General features: G+C 42.2%; 2 protein-coding genes and 1 long non-coding RNA gene across 19 annotated transcripts in view; 1 reads left to right on the top strand and 2 right to left on the bottom strand.

Moving 5' to 3' along the window:
• LOC118211885 overlaps nucleotides 1–15,737 on the top strand; it is a 33,465-nt gene extending 17,728 nt beyond the window's left edge. Inside the window, exon 3 of the long non-coding RNA XR_004762114.1 lies at nucleotides 15,547–15,737. This is a non-coding gene — a long non-coding RNA (uncharacterized LOC118211885). The remainder of the gene's footprint in view (nucleotides 1–15,546) is intronic.
• tafa4b (TAFA chemokine like family member 4b) overlaps nucleotides 12,279–18,431 on the bottom strand; it is a 40,251-nt gene continuing 34,098 nt past the window's right edge. For all 3 annotated transcript variants that reach the window (XM_035389446.1, XM_035389445.1, XM_035389447.1), the window contains exons 5-6: nucleotides 15,521–15,645; nucleotides 12,279–13,045 (exon numbers count right to left, since the gene is read on the bottom strand). In XM_035389446.1, the coding sequence (XP_035245337.1) occupies nucleotides 13,034–13,045; nucleotides 15,521–15,645 (137 nt within the window). In that variant the 3' untranslated portion in view covers nucleotides 12,279–13,033. The remainder of the gene's footprint in view (nucleotides 13,046–15,520; nucleotides 15,646–18,431) is intronic.
• LOC118211881 lies at nucleotides 15,698–18,342 on the bottom strand. Of its 15 annotated transcripts, XM_035389444.1 has the most exons (6): nucleotides 17,245–18,342; nucleotides 16,754–16,851; nucleotides 16,220–16,279; nucleotides 16,122–16,189; nucleotides 15,986–16,083; nucleotides 15,735–15,925 (listed from the first exon to the last, which is right to left on the bottom strand). In XM_035389444.1, exons 1-6 carry the CDS (start codon nucleotides 17,350–17,352, stop codon nucleotides 15,755–15,757), a joined length of 603 nt encoding a protein of 200 aa, XP_035245335.1. In that variant the 5' UTR covers nucleotides 17,353–18,342; the 3' UTR covers nucleotides 15,735–15,754. The 15 variants fall into 15 exon arrangements, 2 of the variants coding, with proteins under 2 accessions (XP_035245335.1, XP_035245333.1); XM_035389442.1 differs by having other exon boundaries at nucleotides 16,122–16,279; XR_004762100.1 differs by lacking the exon at nucleotides 17,245–18,342 and adding an exon at nucleotides 16,340–16,377 and having other exon boundaries at nucleotides 15,698–15,767; nucleotides 15,986–16,279; nucleotides 16,468–17,013.

Consider the following 18,431-nt stretch of genomic DNA (forward strand, 5'->3'; position numbering starts at 1 on the left):
ATTAGCAGTCCAGTTCAGTACATTGTAAAAAAAAATGTGTAAATTTTCCATTGTTAGACATTCATCCAAGAACAGAGGTCTGCTCAATATAGCAACACACTTCAAGAGACCACATCTGTCAGAAGGATAAAAGTAAATATTTGTCATCTGCATGCAAATGTGGTGTGTGAGCCTATGAGTGGCTCTGGTGGATTGAGAAAAATGTAGAAAAATACCAGGCTGAGGACCTTAAGACTTGCAGCTTACATATACATCTTCACACATTATCCATCCAGCTGGTCATTAAATAGGCTGAAGACCCTTGTTCAAGGACACAGCAAGTACCTGAGCTCTACCTGGGAATTAAAGCCGCAGGCTTCTGACAATACACCCAATTGCCCATTTGCACACAGGAGGTTCATGGGTTGAGCTGGAGACCATCAAGGAAACCTAGCCGACAGTAAGCATCCCACCGGGAGGAAGAGGGCTGAGGTCTTTATATTCCATGGTGGTTGACAGGGGGAGGTGACCATCTGCTATGTCAAAGGCTGCAGACAGCCAAACACAATTGAGTCCGCAGACACAGTATCTCTCCTCAGAGCAACCATCATGGAATCCGCACTGATGGGGGCACCAGAGATCATTTCGTAATATAAATAAGGCCAACTTATCAGTAGCATCCGCAGGGGGTTGAAGAAGGAGGTAAGCAGGACAGTCAATTAGTTCAATTAGATTAGCTGAATTAAGAGGTTTCTTTTCAACAGTGATGACTCAGGCTCTAATATAATTTCTTGAGATGTTAGCTGGTCCCTTCATTGACATCACAGAACAAGCAAATATCACCTCTTGAAACTGGATGACATACTGCAAATAAATAGGCTATATTCTGAGCAAGATATTTAAATTAGATTCAGATTCAGCAACCACACTAGTCACAAATACAAATGGATGAGGCTGTTGATTAGCAACAGCACCCCATGCCAAAGCAGCCGAGGTAAGTGGTCACCACCCCACATGCACAACTGCACTCCCAGAGCAACCCTGACTATGAATTCTGCATTATCACTCTCACATACTGCATCAATATGAAGAACACACAGTGACCCTGGTAACACTCTGACTAGTACCCAAACTGGCCACCCACCATAGGGCGACCCCTTCTACTCACATCCAGAGATACAAGGATTAAAGAGGGTGATTGCAGAAGCATGGGCCCAGTCCCAAATCACCTCCTAATCACTCAGACTACACACTAACACTCATTTTGCACATTTGCGAGAGTCGCCATCTTGTAGAAGGGTTTTCCCAGAACTGAGTGAGCCAAATTTCAGCAAGGGGGTAGTGGCTGTCCGGCCCTCTGACACTCACTCAATAATGAGGACATTAAAGCGCTGGGGTAAAAGCACGTCCTGACCCAGTGGGCATTGAGTTGCTTTATGCTGTAACCACAGTTGTTAAAGCATGGCAGAGCTAACCACATTTAAATGTAATTTGGCTGCTATCTCGTGTCTTTTTAAAAGACAGTTATCATGTTCATTGCACTACTGTCTTGTTTGCAAACAAGTGTTGTCTCAAAATATGCAAATTTTGTTGATTAAAGTGTACTGATACCACTAATCTAAACTGCAATAATCATTATTTGTAATGCAAATGTGGCAGTTCAAAGTAGCTCACTGTGTCCAACTGTTAAGTGATATTCTTTCAATTAGTGATGATTCTTTATTGACAATAATTCATTCTTTGCAAATTCCCATCTGTTAATTCTGATTTGTCACAACAGACCAAAAGTGCATCCCACACACCTGCTGCTTTTTATGCTCCCGATCACCTCCACGGCTGCCCTTGCTTGTGAATGGCCCTAACGCAAGTGTCATCGTAACTCCACACAGAGGGATAGTGTTTAGGAGGAGAATTGGGACTGGTCTCTGTAACTCCTCACCCTATGCATTCTCTGCCCCTACTTCTTTTGGTGGCAAACAACTTTTAGTGCATTATCGCCATCATCTGGACTGGAGTGTATGTCAGGATAGCTATATTACTAACTCATTAAGCCCACTGGCCTAGTTTGTGTTCACCTGAATTCCTTTGGTGAATCTCTCTGATATCTAAACTCTGCTCACATAGCAGGGAGGAAACTCAGCTTAAACACCAGAGAAAAACAATAGCCTCCCCGAAATGGTTGCTAGATATCGAGCTAACTTACATAGGTTTGTAGGCTCTAACAAGCAGAAACAATCAAAGAAGACAACTGATTACTGAATAGCTGCATGACCAGTCCCTTTCCCTGCTTTATAGCTAATTGGTCAGCTACCCACTATCGCAAAAACCTCTCAATTGTTAAGCCTTCCCTAAAACCATCCACTGCACTGCAAGCAACTATGCTAATGCTTATTTTTTATATATACATTTTTTTCAGTAGGGTGTGTGTTCTCTGGTTGTATGAATAGGCAAATATGAGAATTATTCATACTCCCAAAATAATAAAAATAGCCTAATTTAGACTATAAGGCGTTTTTTTATGAATTAGGCTAGGCATCTCATGATATTATGGCAAAATAATCATAAAAATATTCATTGACTTGTCACAGTACAGACATTGGCTAGGCTACAAGATTAATATAGATGCATTTTCTGTATATAATGTTAATGTGCACAGTGCTTCACATCCAACTTTGACACATTTCAGGTCTAAATTCTTCTGACCAGCAGATGCCACTAGTGCGTACTGTGTTAATCAAAGCGTTGAGTAATAAACCCATTTTCAACACAATGGGCCAGAAAGCTTGGTTCCTTCAGAAAGCTTGGTTGCTTCAGAAAGCTTGGTTGCTTCAGAAAGCTTTGTTTCCCCATCAGTACATGTCAGCTGCTTCCACTAATGGCAGGTTCCACTACTCCACTGGTATCCCTCTATTGCTTTTTTTCCTTGTTCTTGTTTAAACCCTCTGCAGAGCCGATTAGCTCTAGCTGGCTGCAGGTGTGCCCTGGTTCCTCTACCCCATAACTCCACCCAAGCAATTACCAGACAAGCTCTCCTGTGCTGCAGCCCTTCACTCACTTTTATAGCACTATTCATATAATGCTGATTCCCAGTACAGAAAAAAACAAATAAATAAACTGCTGATTTCTGGTTGTTAGGCTACATACATTTCTTAAGTTACAGCTCTTTCAAACTATTTTCATTTGTAATTATTGTTTCAAATAACTGTAGTTTTTGGTCTCATTCCTTTATTTAATACCCAATACTTGGTGTTGTGAATATCGTTCATAGCTGCAAATTAATTAATTAATAATAATAATTATTATTATTATTATTATTATTATTACTAAACCTTTGTTAGGAAAACTAATTGAGATTAAAAATCTTTTTTTCAAGAGTGTCCGAGCCAAGACAGGCAGCAGCACATATAACATGGTTGCAGATGGACACTATAAAAACAGATTATATACAATAAAGATTACAGAAGACAGATTTTTTTTTTTAATTAAAAATTTAAAAATAAAAAAAAACTGGAAAAATACAATCACAGTAGTAAAAACTGGAAAGCCATCATTCCAGTACAGGACCACACAGAGGCAAGTAGCTTACACAAAACATCAACAGCCGGTTCTACCGCCCTCCAAATCCCTCACCCTGGACCCGAAAGCTCCGAGGGAGATCAGCTCCTGGAGATTTAAAACCTTCTGCAATGAATTCCAAGTGTACGGAGCAGCATACATAAAAGCCCCTTTTTTCCAATTCTGTGTGAGCTTTGGGGACAAAAAGCATAAGTAGTTGCTGGGAGTGTAAACAGTAATGTCCTACAATTATCTTTTGGACATAATTACATACTTGAGGTGGAAACAGCCCAAGAATTGCCTTATAAACAAAAGTATAACAAAGATTAAATCTAGGGTTAGTCCATGCCACCCGAGCGTACAGGGAACAATGGTGAGTAAGGGCTTTGTCATTTCTAATAAACCTCAATGCTCCATGGTACACCATATCTAATGTATGAAGGCATTGAGAAGATGCATGGATGTATACTACATCCCCATAATCGAGCACAGACATAAAAGCAGCAGCAACTAGTCTCTTTTTATCCTCAAAAGAAAAACAAATCTTACTTCTAAAATAAAAACCCAGTTTCAATTTCAGTTTTTTCACAAGTTGTTGATTGTGAGGCTTAAAAGAGGGAGTCATTTATTAAGATTCCTAGATATCAATCTCTTTGCCTTAAAGGGAAACATAGATGTAGGGTTTGGTCATCTATTTATTTGAATTTATGAACAACATGAGTTTTGTTTTGGCAGCATTCAAAACAAGTTTCAGATAGTGAAGGGTGTATTGTACAGTATTAAAAGCAAGCTATAGCTGGCAAAGAACCTGACTCTCTGTAGGAGCAGAACAATAGCAGTACCATCAGCAAAAAGATGAAGGTTTGCACTGGATATATTATGACCAAGACTGTTAATAAAAATAGTGAGGAGTGGCCCCAGAACCGATCCCTGTGGCACACCCTTATTTTGCACATTCTCCCTATGCTAAAGGAGCTAGAGGTTATACCTTCAGCCTGCACACACTGCGATCTGCCTGATAAATAATTCTCAAACCAACAGACAGTTTGCTCTGACAGTCCTATACTGAGAAGTCTATACTTCATTATTGCATGATCCACAGTGTCAAAAGCTTTGGGTAAATCGATGAAAAGGGCTGCAAAGTAATGCCTCTTATCTAAGAAAATGATAAAATCATTGACTGCCTTCAAGGCTGCTGTAACTGTGCTGTGATTTTTCCTAAAACCAGATTGACAATCAGATAAAATATTGTTAATAACTAAAAACTCTTTGAGTTGCTTACTCACAAGGGGTTCCAGGATCTTAGCTAGGACTGACAATTTGGAGATTAGCCTGTAATTATTTAAGAGAGAGGGATCTCCTCCTTTTAACAGGGGAAGAACAAGGGGAGATTTCCAGATAAGGGGAATTTCATTTGAAAGTAAGGAGAGATTTAAATGATGTGTTAAAGGGGGAGCAATAAAATCAGCCACTAATTTAAGAAATTAAGGCTCAAGGTTATCAGGACCCGCCGATTTTCTCCTCCAAGACAGTAACCAGATTAAAATTAAAAGACTGACCTGCAGTTTCATGACCGTCAGGACATACAGTAGGGGATTCATTAGGAGTATGGTTGAAACAGTCAAAGAGAACCAGAGGCAATGAAGTGCTTATTGAAGCAATCAAGCATTTTGGTTTTATCAGAGATCATGCAGGAGTCTTTGACAACACATGGTGGAAGCGCTATACCAGTTTTATTTCCAGCTAAGGATTTATTAGTCTTCCAAAATGTCCTTGGATTGAGTTATTTGATGTTTTGGTAAGAAAATGCTCAGCTTTGTCTCTCTTAATAGTGGCTGCATGTGTTGAACAGTAGGATACCCAGGCCTGGATTAGGTTGCACATTCCCTGAGATCAGTAGCAACAGCACAAACAGACACCTCTGCTTCAGTGGTTTAACAGGAGATTCTTTCTAGTATTAACCTCCAATATAAAATCACTAAAACAGTTTATGGAAATGGTAATATTGTCTTGTAGAACCCTGACACCGAGCAGACTAGACAGAACCGGAAGAGAACAGAGCCAGGCGCAACGGTTTGTCATCCGACTCTTGGACAGATTTGCACATTCCTCAGCGTGTGTAGCTTCCAATTGAAAGTGCATTTCACGGGAGTTAACGAGGCTGTACAAACCTCCACCAGAGCCACAGAAAATTAACAAACAAAGCACAGCACTAAGTCGCGACATGGTAGACTACGAGTCACAATTTAAATAATAATAATAATAATAATAATAATAATAATAATAATAATAATAATAATAAACGAAATTAGCTAAATTAGTAGAATAAATAAATAAAATTAATAAAATAAATATCAGTCGTGAGTAGTCTTAATCAATGAAGTATAGTTCAACCGCATCAGCACAGATCAGAGGGCACAAAATAGTCTAAACGGTTAGCCACGACCAGCCAGATTATCCTATCCGACTGGCAGGTAAACAACGAGAGATAGGGCAGATGTCTTACCGGAGCAGAGGGCACTGTGGGTCCGTAGCAGCAGGCAGGACAGAGGTTGCAGAGTGGAGGACACCAGTAGCGAAGGCAAAGTACGCGAGGGCGAGAAGCAGCGAGGTCATGAGAGCCAAGATTCAGAAGAGTTAGCGTACCTGGCACTGCTCAAGTTCCACACTGAACTGGACGCACAGGGGAGAATCAGGAAGCTAGGCGGGAGGAGAACTTGCAGCAGCTTAGGCAACAGGCAGGCACGCAGGCCGCAAGACCAGGTAGCCTACCGTGGCTGGAGGAGTCGGTGCAGCTGGAGCCGGCGTGCACTAGAGGCCGAGAGTAAACCGGACAAAGCAACAACAGCGGCACAATTCAGCCGACAGGACAGGTATGTCTTGTAAATCCTGGATGTTTGGAGTAAACTATTGAGTCTACACGGTTCTCATCCAGATGTAATCGTTGTTTGGCTGTTGGGCTATTCCGATGATCAACAATATGAAAAACAATGAAATGTGACCAAAATTCAACTGAATCTTCTCTAAAATTTCTCTCGACTGGGAGGATTAAGACATATTTGACACTAAAAATCAACAAAAACCTCAGGACATGAAGATCAGACACAAACGAGAAAACTGACTTGCTGCCATTTTGAGGCTGAAATCATCCATCATAGTGATTTTTATGTTTGAATGTACTTTCATCAAAAAACATTTTAAAGTATATATATAAGTGACCCCACCGCAGGGTGATTTCTGCTATGTTCCGTTTCACTGAATGACATTCTAAGAACTAGCCTATATGAACTACACCTGTGTTATTGCACCAGGCTTATTTATATAGTTGTTATTATGGTATGATGCCATAGACTAGTTGTTTTCTTATCTGAGAGTTATTGATTCATGACTGAGCATGGCTTGATTCATTCAGACTGAAAGCTTTGGAATTTTAATGAAGTTTTCCATATGGTTTTACTCCTATAATTTTGCATGGCAAAACTAACCAATTTTTGGCTATAAACTTGTAATATGTAACTGTATAAATGAGGGCATTTCCATCGTGTTGTCTTCTGTTTTCAAACAGTTTGCCTTGGGGTTGGCTGTCTTTACTCTTGTGCCTATTACAAATTTGACACTAATGTAGTATGACAGGAAATCACATTTCCTCAATTTAGAGATGCTCTGCAAATGGCTGGAAAATATATCAAATCCAGAAGGCTATTCTGAACAACAAAGCTTTTCATATTTCTTATTTATTTTTGTCTGTGGAAGACATGGTTCATGTTCACACTCTCTCACGTGTGTCCGTGTATGTGCATATAATGTGGCTATAATGCACATCTGCATGGTGGTGACTCATTCTTAAGAATGCATCATAATGCCCTTATGGAAAAAAAAAAAATTGCACTCAACTTAAGTGAATAGCAAGTTTTGCTTCCAGTTCCCACTCACCTTATTTCAACTATCCATGTTGCTCTTCTCTGATTATCTTCAGGCTATGATGCTCAGTGGTGATGAATTATGAACATCTGATGTGAGAGGTGAAAATAGCAAGAATGGAGAGTGGGAAGAACTGATTACCAGGACCTAGCTAGTGCTTTGCTTTGCACATAAAATGATTCTGTCAGGCGATGCATATGCCACCTGACGTGTCGGGGCAATGGAAATTTAGGCTGGCATCACTGGCATTTGTTGGTGAACTCTCCTACAAAAGGACAACCATGCCCCCCCCTTCCCCTGACCCAGACAGACAAGCAAACCCAAACTAAAATACATATTCAATCATATTGAATCAAATGTCCAGAAAGCCAAGACCATACTGACAGAAAGAGTAACGGCGGAAATGATATACAGTATGCAGGAGTTGGTCTTGTGACCTTTAGGTCATAGGTTTAATTCCCAGGTAGGACACTGCCGTTGTACCCTTGAGCAAGGTACTTAACCTGAAATGCTTCAGTATGTATCCAGCTGTATAAATGGATGCAATGTAAATGCCATGCAAAAAAGTTGTGTAAGTCGCTCTGGATAAGAGCACCTGCTAAATGCCTGTAATGTAAGGTAACAATTAGAACACTTGACACTGGCACTGGTATTCTTTCCTGTGTCATTCCATTCCCCATTTTTACATCACTGTTAATGAGTGGAGTGATTGTTCCAAAAGGAAATTATCTCCTTCCAGCACTAAACAGAAAGATATGAAATTACATAAAAAAGCATTGTATGTAATGAATTATTCAGACAACTTTACCACAAATTATTTGTCCCAGAGTCTGTTTTTTTAAGTATCTTTGTTTTTATAAAACAGATAGGCTGCCAAATTCACAGGGAAACATGCTAACGGAATTAGCCTGATTAGCATGCGGCTAACCCCGGGGCTCGGAGCCGCTCAATCTTCTCTTGCTTTCAATGAATCCAGAATCATTTGTCTCTCTGTACTCACAGTGAATGCTTTTGAAATTCTGAGAAATCCTATTGGACATGCTAGTGGTGCCATGCTAGTATTTATGTGACTCCTGCGCCATGTCCGCCACACTTGGTAAACACGTTCCTGTGGGGCCAGTTTTATCAGCATTGGTCACATTGGCACCTCCAGTTGCTGAGGGGCTCAGGGGTGGATGCCATGCTAATATTCCTGGCTACTCAAACAATCATTCAGGTCAATAGAGCCTCCAGTAACTAATTGCTTTTGGGAGATAACAGACTTTGTCTGCATACTCCAGAGAAGCCCAGAGAATACCCGCATAATGAATCTTTAGCCGCACCAGCGTCAATATCATTCTACACAGACAGAGCAAATTAATATTAAAAGCTTTTGATTGTTTAGCATTTAATATTTAATTGAATTTAAATGTAATTCTTTAATATGTTCTGTGCTGTGCATGGAGCTTGACTAATGTAATTCATCTTTGAACCATTACTAAAGGTGAGCAGAGAGTACTACTGGAAAAGTGTGGCATGACAATGCCAATAATTGCAATAATTAGGATGCCGGCCACTCCCAGGAAAAACATAAATATACAACAGTCTAGGAGGCCCTGCCTCGCTTACAATAGCTTGCATTATCTCCTTTTCTGTACATGTATATGCACTGCACTGCATGCCCTTGCAGTCAGATAGAATCAGACTAAATTGAAAGTAGTATGAAAGAATGCTGGTGGTAATCTCTCCGTCAGAATCAGAAATGGTGTACTGCTTTGACAGATCTACGTTGTCTCCTGTGTCACAGCATTGAAAGAGCAATCCCCATCTGTGATAAATGCATTTCAGTAAGCAGAGCTGAATGCTCAAATATATGTCATTGTAGCTGTGCTTCGCATTCCCTCCTTCATATGCATATTTCATTCGCGGCAAATACAAACATGGCTTTTTTTTTCTTTTTTTTTTAAAGTCTGCTTTGGGGAAATACAAATTGGACTCAACCAAAGATGACAGGGATAGCAAAATAAATCTTTTTCCTCCTGTTTTTTTTTTTTTTTTTTTTTTTCTTCCCTTCAACATTCAAATTTTGAGTCTTCAAAAAATTGCCAAGGAGTGCAGTGGATCCGGATCAGATGGGAAAAGTTGTTAATGCTAGTGGCCTCTTGGGGAAACGGCAGTCTTTTGAACACAAACAATGGCGTACTGTAAATACCTTCAGAGGCGGCTCTCTCCCACTCTCTCCCTCCCGCTCGCGCGGTGATTAGCATTTCAAACAGACCCGGCGCTCGCTCCTGCGCGACGTTTGTTTGCGCGTGTGGCGCGCTGCCACACGGGCGGCGCGTCGAAACCTGGACAGATGAAAGGACCCCGCCATCGGGGCCCACCCCCCCGCCCCGAATCAGACGGCCGCCACAGACGTCCCCACCTCCTGCGCAGGTACGCCGCAGAAACCCCTTTTGAATACAAAGCTGGGCAAAATCCTTGAAATCATTAACTGCAAGCCTGCCCCCTCTAGGCAAACAGGCCAAATGACACTGAGCGGAGAGGACCCTGACCCTGAAAGCTGTGGTCCTGTGCTGCAAGGTGTTTCTCTGCACGAGAAGACAAAGGGCACACATCACGCAGCTCCTGCCTTCCTGACAGCTTCCTGTCTGCCTTCCATGGTGCTTCAGCCCACTTCCTCCCTCTGCTACCGGGCTTTGGGAGAGCCAGCGTGTGTTTATGCATGGACTCATCAGCAGACTTTAAACTACCGTGGCCAGAAGTGCGCCAGGAAAAACAAACAAAACAAATAAGAGTTCTCATTTTCTTTTCTCTGGCCTCGCTGCGCCGTCCTGGTCAGGGAGGCTGCAGCAGGCCCGGCGCCCAGGAGCACTGCTGGATTGTCTTCAAATATTGATTCTGCGGTAAAAATCCATGTAGGATGGGATGAGGCGTCAGGTTCATCTATGGCAAGGATATCCCAAGAGATCATGTCTGCCACTCTGAGAGCTGTCCTGTCTATTTATCTAGCCAATGCAGTCACACTGGCTGTGACTTTCTGCTGAGGGAAGGTTTTAAACACACACACACACGCGCACGGTTACATTTATGTGCACACAAATGAATGCATGCGCTTCCAGAGTTACATACACACTCATAAACTCGCGTTTACACATGGACACACACACAAACACAGGAATACACAAATAGACATGCATAGGCATTGTCTGATAAATAGACATACAGATGCACACCCATACGAGACATAAAGACACATTGAATTGTTAACATGAAGATGCACATGTACATTCAAGGGTACATTCAATTTCAATATGATAACATTATGATATAACACATCTAACACAATTAATCTCAGCAATAGAATATTAAATAAAATATTTATAGTGTGCTATATAAGTGTGTGATTGTGTGTGCGCATGCGTGTGTGTCAGAGGCCCAGCGGAGTGCAGAATGGGGGAGCTGAGCAGCAAAAGCTACAGAGCGCAGGGTCCTAAAAATACGTCCCTCCTCCCAGGAGAGGGAGAGCAGCAGCCAGCCTCAGTAATGAGAGTTTGGAGCGGCCACTACCCCGCTGGTCCCCAGTGGTGCAGGCTCTGCGCAGGAAACACACCAGCGATAGATTTATCACAGTTCACAAAGCACACGCTTTGAAGGGTCTCTCACCCTGGAAAAAGCAGACACGCTGGGTTTGGCTGAGGGCACATTGACACAGTCATTTAAGACGGTTTTCTTCACTGTGCTGCACTAACCCATAGAAAAACCACATCTAATCATAACTGCATGCCTGAGACAGCTGAGAGGATTTGTATAATCATATATATTTTTTTTTTTCAGTTTACCGTTCAGCATTGATATCATTAAAACAGAAAAGCAGGGGGAAAAGGCTGGTTTTTCAAGACAATGAATTTCAGACCAAAAAGTCAAAGTGATATGAAAGCATGGTCAATTTTCATTTAAATTCATGAGTAAAGGAATACAAATTGATTCAACTGAGCAAACTGACACGGTGTGCTTCATGCAGAAATTGCAGGACTGATGACAAAGCATAATGCCAGTGGAAACACTGACAAGAAAAGTAATCAGCAATTAATTGCAACACCTTTAGAGGCATACCATTAGTACCGGAAACACCCTCTCCATTTGCAAGAGATACAGTATATTACAGAAGGAGAACTACAGTACAGTTCCAATACTAACAGCTTTGCGGTTACGGGATATTGCTCCTGATATGCCTAATGGGTTTAATCACTACAACATCCTGTATTAATTCAGGAGAGCACAGGCAAACATACTTTCTCTCCACATGATTGGCTAGAGAATTGGCTGTAGCTGATGAGAGCTCCCTCACCCCCCTCCCCAATGGGGTTGCTTCCACAGTTGCTATTTACACTCTCAGGACTTTGCACAAGCACCCCATTTTGAGTATGATAATAGTTTCCTAATGCAATATACAAGTCGGTAGCAGTCATAAATAAGTAATACACACTACCAAGATGATTGTTATGTGTATTTAAGTAATAGAGAAAAAACTGACAATGAATACAGTGCAAATGTTAAAACACATAATTTATGTATGCACTCATGTAATGATAAGATAAGAAAGTGATAAATAAGCTTTATTCATAAATAAGTTTATTTATGTAGTAATAGAGAGTTCTGTCTGAGGTGAAACCAAGAATTGCAAATTTCCAAAAGCTCTTGGTTTCTTGCACTTCATTAAAACTCAGGTTATTAACTGTCACAATTGCATTAACATTTCATTTGAGCTTACTACTGGGGGTGCGGGGGGCCAGGGCTGGTATTTGTGTAGCATTTTGTAATTTAGACAGCGGAGGCAAACATTTATAAAATAAGATCTTTAATTTTATATGACATCAACAGCAAAAACATGAAATAACTAGAAAAACAAAATTCTGAAAACAGTTTCAACTAGTGCAAATATCTTACATGAATTTTTAATATGTTGTTATGATCCTATCAGCGGCCTTAATTAGAACTGCGAAATGACTTTCAAAAAACATTACATGGTAGTAACTTGACCCACAAGAGTAATTTAACAATAATTTTATTCAAAATTCATGAGCAGTCCCTTGCTTGCAAATATAAACTCGCTCAAACCACTAAACTTCTCAGCAGCAAGACTCCACAGCGCCTCCTGTTGAGTTTGCATCCTGCCTCCATGCAGTGCAGCCCCATGGCGTTCTGACACAATCACTTTGTCTCTTTGATGGTGGCAAGCATCTGAAATGCTTAGCGATGATGCCACACTCTGATTTCAAACTCCATACACGATGAAGATATAGCACTGACAAGTATCATTATTATGAATCGACTAGAACTGTATTTATCTGCGAGATTCTGGCTCCACTGTTGCACGGCACACCTTTGCATCTCAAGTGCCTGTCTTCCTCCTTAAATCCATCTCTTCATTGGCCCTTTGACATTGTATATGATTGATTGATTTATTCTTTCACCATATCCTTCTGGGTCCTGTTGAATTGACTGTTCTCTTTCACTTGTGCAGATTGCCTTTTGTTTAGACATGGAAGTTAAATACATAAGTCTTAGGTTTCATAGCTGGTTAGCAGTTTCCTTGCTACCGTGTAACCTGAAAGAAAGAATGTAAAAGAGATGGATCAGCTGCACTCACAGGCTCAAAATTCAACACCGTCAACATTCTAAGGAAAAAGAGGAATACTTCCATGTGTACAATATCCTAATATAACAATGCCACATGCCTTTTGGCATGATTAACACAGTGTGTTTAATGATGGTGACACATAATGTCATATCTTTGAAATGACGTTCACAGAGCGGTTCATATTATCAAGGAAAGACAGTCCTTTCTTTAAGAAAAGAAAAAAAAATTACTTGAAACGCAACTGCAACCCATCAAACTACTACTACAGCACAAAGATATTAAACAGCTTGGAACTACAAACAGTTTGCATGTGGAATAATCCTTAAGGGTTGCTGTGCAACTCATTTCGTAAAGGCGCAGTTCAGTGTGCAGGTGGGCCCCAGGCCTGGTATGGAATCAGGACCACACCAGAGCTGGCTGCTGCCAGCACCCTCTGAGGAATCTCAGTCCCCAGGATGTTAACATCTCTGGTCAACTGGGTGTCCACATTCTGCATGCACAAGCCACACAAGTGTTGTTCTCCAGTACAATGTTTGTTTGAGATTAACTGCTGATTGTGGATTGTAAAAAAGCAGCAGCTTAACATAATTTATTTTGGAGAATATCTGCTTTCCTGCGGTCTACAAAATTGACAGGAGAGGTTTCAGCAACGAGCACAAACATATTTATTGGGCAGTATACACTGGCAAACTCCAAAAAACAATATTTTTACCTGAACAGTTCTCTGCATTCTTGGCTTTCTATTTGAAGAGAGCTAACAAAACAATGTTTATGTAATTTCCAATGCGTAGTTTAACGGTTTTATTTGGAACTTTATATGTGTACAGTGGATCTGCATGTGCTTTTTTGAATGGGTTGATCTGTATTGTGTACAGCTACATTATGTTCAGCCCCTGCACATCTACAGTAAATGGATTTTGCACACGCAACCCTGGCATACGGTCTCAAGGAAAGTAGAGATGGAGAGATAGAGCATGCAAAAGAGAAACCGAGAACCAGTGCAAGACAGAGAGGGTGAAAGATGGGGGGAATATCGAGGGAGAGAAAGGGAGAGTGTGAGACCATGAGAGAGTATGAGAGAGGGAGAAGTCATTGTGCAGTCTCCTGTGACATCTGCTATGGAGTGTCACGCCAACAGTGTTCTTATTTTACAGAGCGTCAAAGGAGAATTAACGCTCGTTGATGCAGCAAGGCATATTTCCCTCTCCACCCACTCGCCTGCCCCTCTGTGGCTGATTGGTTCCTCAGTCATGAGGGGGAAATAAATAAAAAACGATGACCGTGATAACTTCACTCACATCAATCGTTCCATTGCTGGGCCCATTAATTCAAATAGAGGTCCTTTATTCACTCCTCATTTTTGTCCACGCTCTTACCAATTTAATTAGGACCCTTAATTTGAAACCCTCCATGGAACTAGTAGCCATAATGCATTTTAATGAATGCAACAGATGTTGCGCTGTTATTTCGTTCTCTAAGCAATTACTCTTATAGTGTTTCTGCACTCTTCACAACTGTTTTCTTTTTAATATTTCACCTGTGAATAAACCGCACCTGCTCAATTTAACAATCCACAAATGGTCTGCAAATTAACTTTCATAGATCACCAGATTACAAAGGCCATGAAGGCCCTTGTTTAAATCAATTTGTCTCCGACAAGCAGTTCACTCACACATGAAATGTTTAATTAATATAATGATTGTTGGGGTTTGGCATAAATTTGGTTTACATGTGCGCAAAATGCCTTCCATTTTGTTCTTTCTTGTGTAATCTTTTGATAAGATTAACAAATGAATCTTACCAAGGGATTTCTCAGTTCACTGGGCATTCCTCACTCAGTACTTTAAGTAGTGTTCATTGATGTTTCACACAAAAGCTGGAATTATGTTCAATTATTATGTCTTTTATCATCAAAGTATGTATTTCATGGGTGGGATTAATTTGCTCAGCACACAGGCTTTCATATGATCCTTGCAGCAAATATGTGAACAAGCATAATCTTGGACTACATGAAAGTTTGTTTGTGTAGCTTTAATTGAGACACCCATTATATCTGAATAATAATGGCTGTCAATGCAATCAACATCACACAACATCAAATTCTCAAGCTGGAGCACAAAAAAGTTGGTATGTGTTCCCATCCTTTATCAGCCAGTCCCACAGGGAGCATCTTGCTGAAAATAGAAATTAGATTACATTTTGTGTGACATAAGGTTATTCTGTAATCTAATTGGTGGAGTCTGCCAATGCCTGCAAGAGAGAGGAATGAGCTTCTGCACATGACATCAAAAATGTGTTTTGCTGTTTGATCCTATCAGTCAGACCAGCAATAGCATTAAACAGTAGGAGTTCACAACTACCACAGCTCCTTGTCAACTGCAGAGCCCTTGCCACACCTGCACACTCCAGCCAGCCTGCTGTGTGTCTGTACATGCTTCTCACCTTGGTTGTCTTCACTTTGTTCCCAGTGCTGCAGGACCAGCCGGTGAGATCCGGAAGCACTTTGCACTCCTCTCCATCCAGGCAGGGATGCATCTGACACCACCATTTCTGCAGCACGATGGAGGCTGGACAACAACACAAGAGAAGGAAAGTGCTGAGTATTAACCGCAGCTAGCACTGATCCAACCTCTCCCACAACCCAGCACACTGATCCAACCTCTCCCACAACCCAGCTCACTGATCCAACCTCTCCCACAACCCAGCACACTGATCCAACCTCTCCACCAACAGATAAACCCAGCACACTGATCCAACCTCTCCCACAACCCAGCACACTGATACAACCTCTCCCACAACCCAGCTCACTGATCCAACCTCTCCCACAAACCAGCACACTGATCCAACCTCTCCCACAAACCAGCACACTGATCCAACCTCTCCCACAACCCAGCACACTGATCCAACCTCTCCACCAACAGATAAACCCAGCACACTGATCCAACCTCTCCCACAACCCAGCACACTGATACAACCTCTCCCACAACCCAGCTCACTGATCCAACCTCTCCACCAACAGATAAACCCAGCACACTGATCCAACCTCTCCCACAACCCAGCTCACTGATCCAACCTCTCCACCAACAGATAAACCCAGCACACTGATCCAACCTCTCCCACAACCCAGCACACTGATCCAACCTCTCCCACAACCCAGCACACTGATCCAACCTCTCCCACAACCCAGCACACTGATCCAACCTCTCCACCAACCCAGCACACTGATACAACCTCTCCCACAACCCAGCACACTGATCCAACCTCTCCACCAACAGATAAACCCAGCACACTGATCCAACCTCTCCCACAACCCAGCACACTGATCCAACCTCTCCCACAACCCAGCTCACTGATCCAACCTCTCCCACAACCCAGCTCACTGATACAACCTCTCCCACAACCCAGCACACTGATCCAACCTCTCCCACAACCCAGCACACTGATCCAACCTCTCCACCAACAGATAAACCCAGCACACTGATCCAACCTCTCCCACAACCCAGCACACTGATACAACCTCTCCCACAAACCAGCACACTGATCCAACCTCTCCACCAACAGATAAACCCAGCACACTGATCCAACCTCTCCCACAACCCAGCACACTGATACAACCTCTCCCACAACCCAGCTCACTGATCCAACCTCTCCCACAAACCAGCACACTGATCCAACCTCTCCACCAACAGATAAACCCAGCACACTGATCCAACCTCTCCCACAACCCAGCACACTGATACAACCTCTCCCACAACCCAGCTCACTGATCCAACCTCTCCCACAAACCAGCACACTGATCCAACCTCTCCCACAACAGATAAACCCAGCACACTGATCCAACCTCTCCCACAACCCAGCACACTAACACAACCTCTCCCAGAACAGAGATAACCACCTCACACTGATCCAGCCTCTTCCACAACCCAGCACATTGATCCAACCTCTCCCACAACCCAGCACACTGATCCAACCTCTCCCACAACAGACATAACCCAACACACTGACCCAAAGTTTCCCACAACAGAGATAACCCAGCACACTGATCCAACCTCTCCCACGACAGAGATAACCCAGCACACTGATCCAACCTCTCCCACGACAGAGATAACCCAGCACACTGATCTAACCTCTCCTACAACAGAGATAACCCAGCACACTGATCCAACCTCTCCCACAACAGAGATAACCCAGCACACTGATCCAACCTCTCCCACAACAGAGAGAACCTCAGCACACTGATCCAACCTCCCCCACAACAGAGATAACCCCAGCATACTGATCCAGTCTTATCTACAAAAAAGAGATAGCCGCAGTGCACAGATCCAGTCTTATCTACACAATAGCCAAACAAACAGTTCTAGCCTCATTCAGACACTTGTGCATGAAACTAACCTCAGTATCTAGACCCAGCTCATGCTTGACATGCTCTCCGCACTAGTATCTCAGAGTCCATTTCCCCAGATTACATTCCATTACAGTCTTTTGTTACTTCCAGACCAACCACAATGCCACTATACTGTACATCCGAGCTACATGATCATAAAGCAAAGGTTTCAGGAAAACCTTAAGACTGAGAATGACGTTCTCCAGAAAGGCAAGACCTCAGTTCCTGTGTATGTAATCAGTACATAACTAAGAGAAAAAACAAATGGGACAACAATACAAAAATTAAGAGTCTCCCTTCAGCCCTGGGTACTGATTAGTACAAGGCAATCAACTGATGAAAGGAATGAATGAAAAAGTTCTTGCAGAGGAGGGATGTCTTTGATCATATGCCACACAAGGACTGAACAGGCTGTTTCTTTGAGGATTTCACTCAGTACATGAATGTTTTCGCCTGCTGATTAAAACCCGCTTAGTGCCAAAAGCACTTTCGGCGTCAGAGAGAATACCAGGGACACCATACAAGCTGGCAGACTACTGGAAGGCAGGCACTGATTGTGTCCCAAGATTGCCCTTACATGAAATACAGAACAGAACTGCCTCTTGCATGAGAGACAACCGGTCTGAAAGCTTTCGAGTGGGGTGCCATTATATCCAAGGCATTGCTCATGCACGTCCAATGAGCATCACAGACAGCAGCAAAGGGAGTATACATGCAGTTAGCTGCAGATGTCTTTGTAAAATGAAAGGAAGTATTGAAAGGCTGAAATATATTTCAATGGAAGTAACCCAGCAGTTTTCTCATCTAAACAATATTAAACTATACAACTGTTTCTCCCAAAACAAGGTTAGAAAATCTTCCCCCACAAGGGTGAAGGGTTGACCAGCAAGGCTTCGGAGGGGATCACGCAGAACTGGAGCTATGTTCTCTCTTATCCTCCATTTCGTCATCTTTAGAGGGAGAAGCAGA

The sequence above is a fragment of the Anguilla anguilla genome, chromosome 13 (assembly GCF_013347855.1).
Source record: "Anguilla anguilla isolate fAngAng1 chromosome 13, fAngAng1.pri, whole genome shotgun sequence".
Taxonomy (NCBI): domain Eukaryota; kingdom Metazoa; phylum Chordata; class Actinopteri; order Anguilliformes; family Anguillidae; genus Anguilla; species Anguilla anguilla.

Coding starts and splice junctions, on each gene's coding strand:
- LOC118211881 (XM_035389442.1), bottom strand. CDS start 17,352: ATGCTGGGGTTATCTCTGTTGTGGGGGAGGTTGGATCAGTGTGCTGAG. Junction 16,280..16,753: donor GTTTATCTGTTGGTGGAGAG/GTTGGATCAGTG, acceptor GTTGGTGGAGAG/GTTGGATCAGTGTGCTGGGT. Junction 16,084..16,121: donor TGAGCTGGGTTGTGGGAGAG/GTTGGATCAGTG, acceptor GTTGGTGGAGAG/GTTGGATCAGTGAGCTGGGT.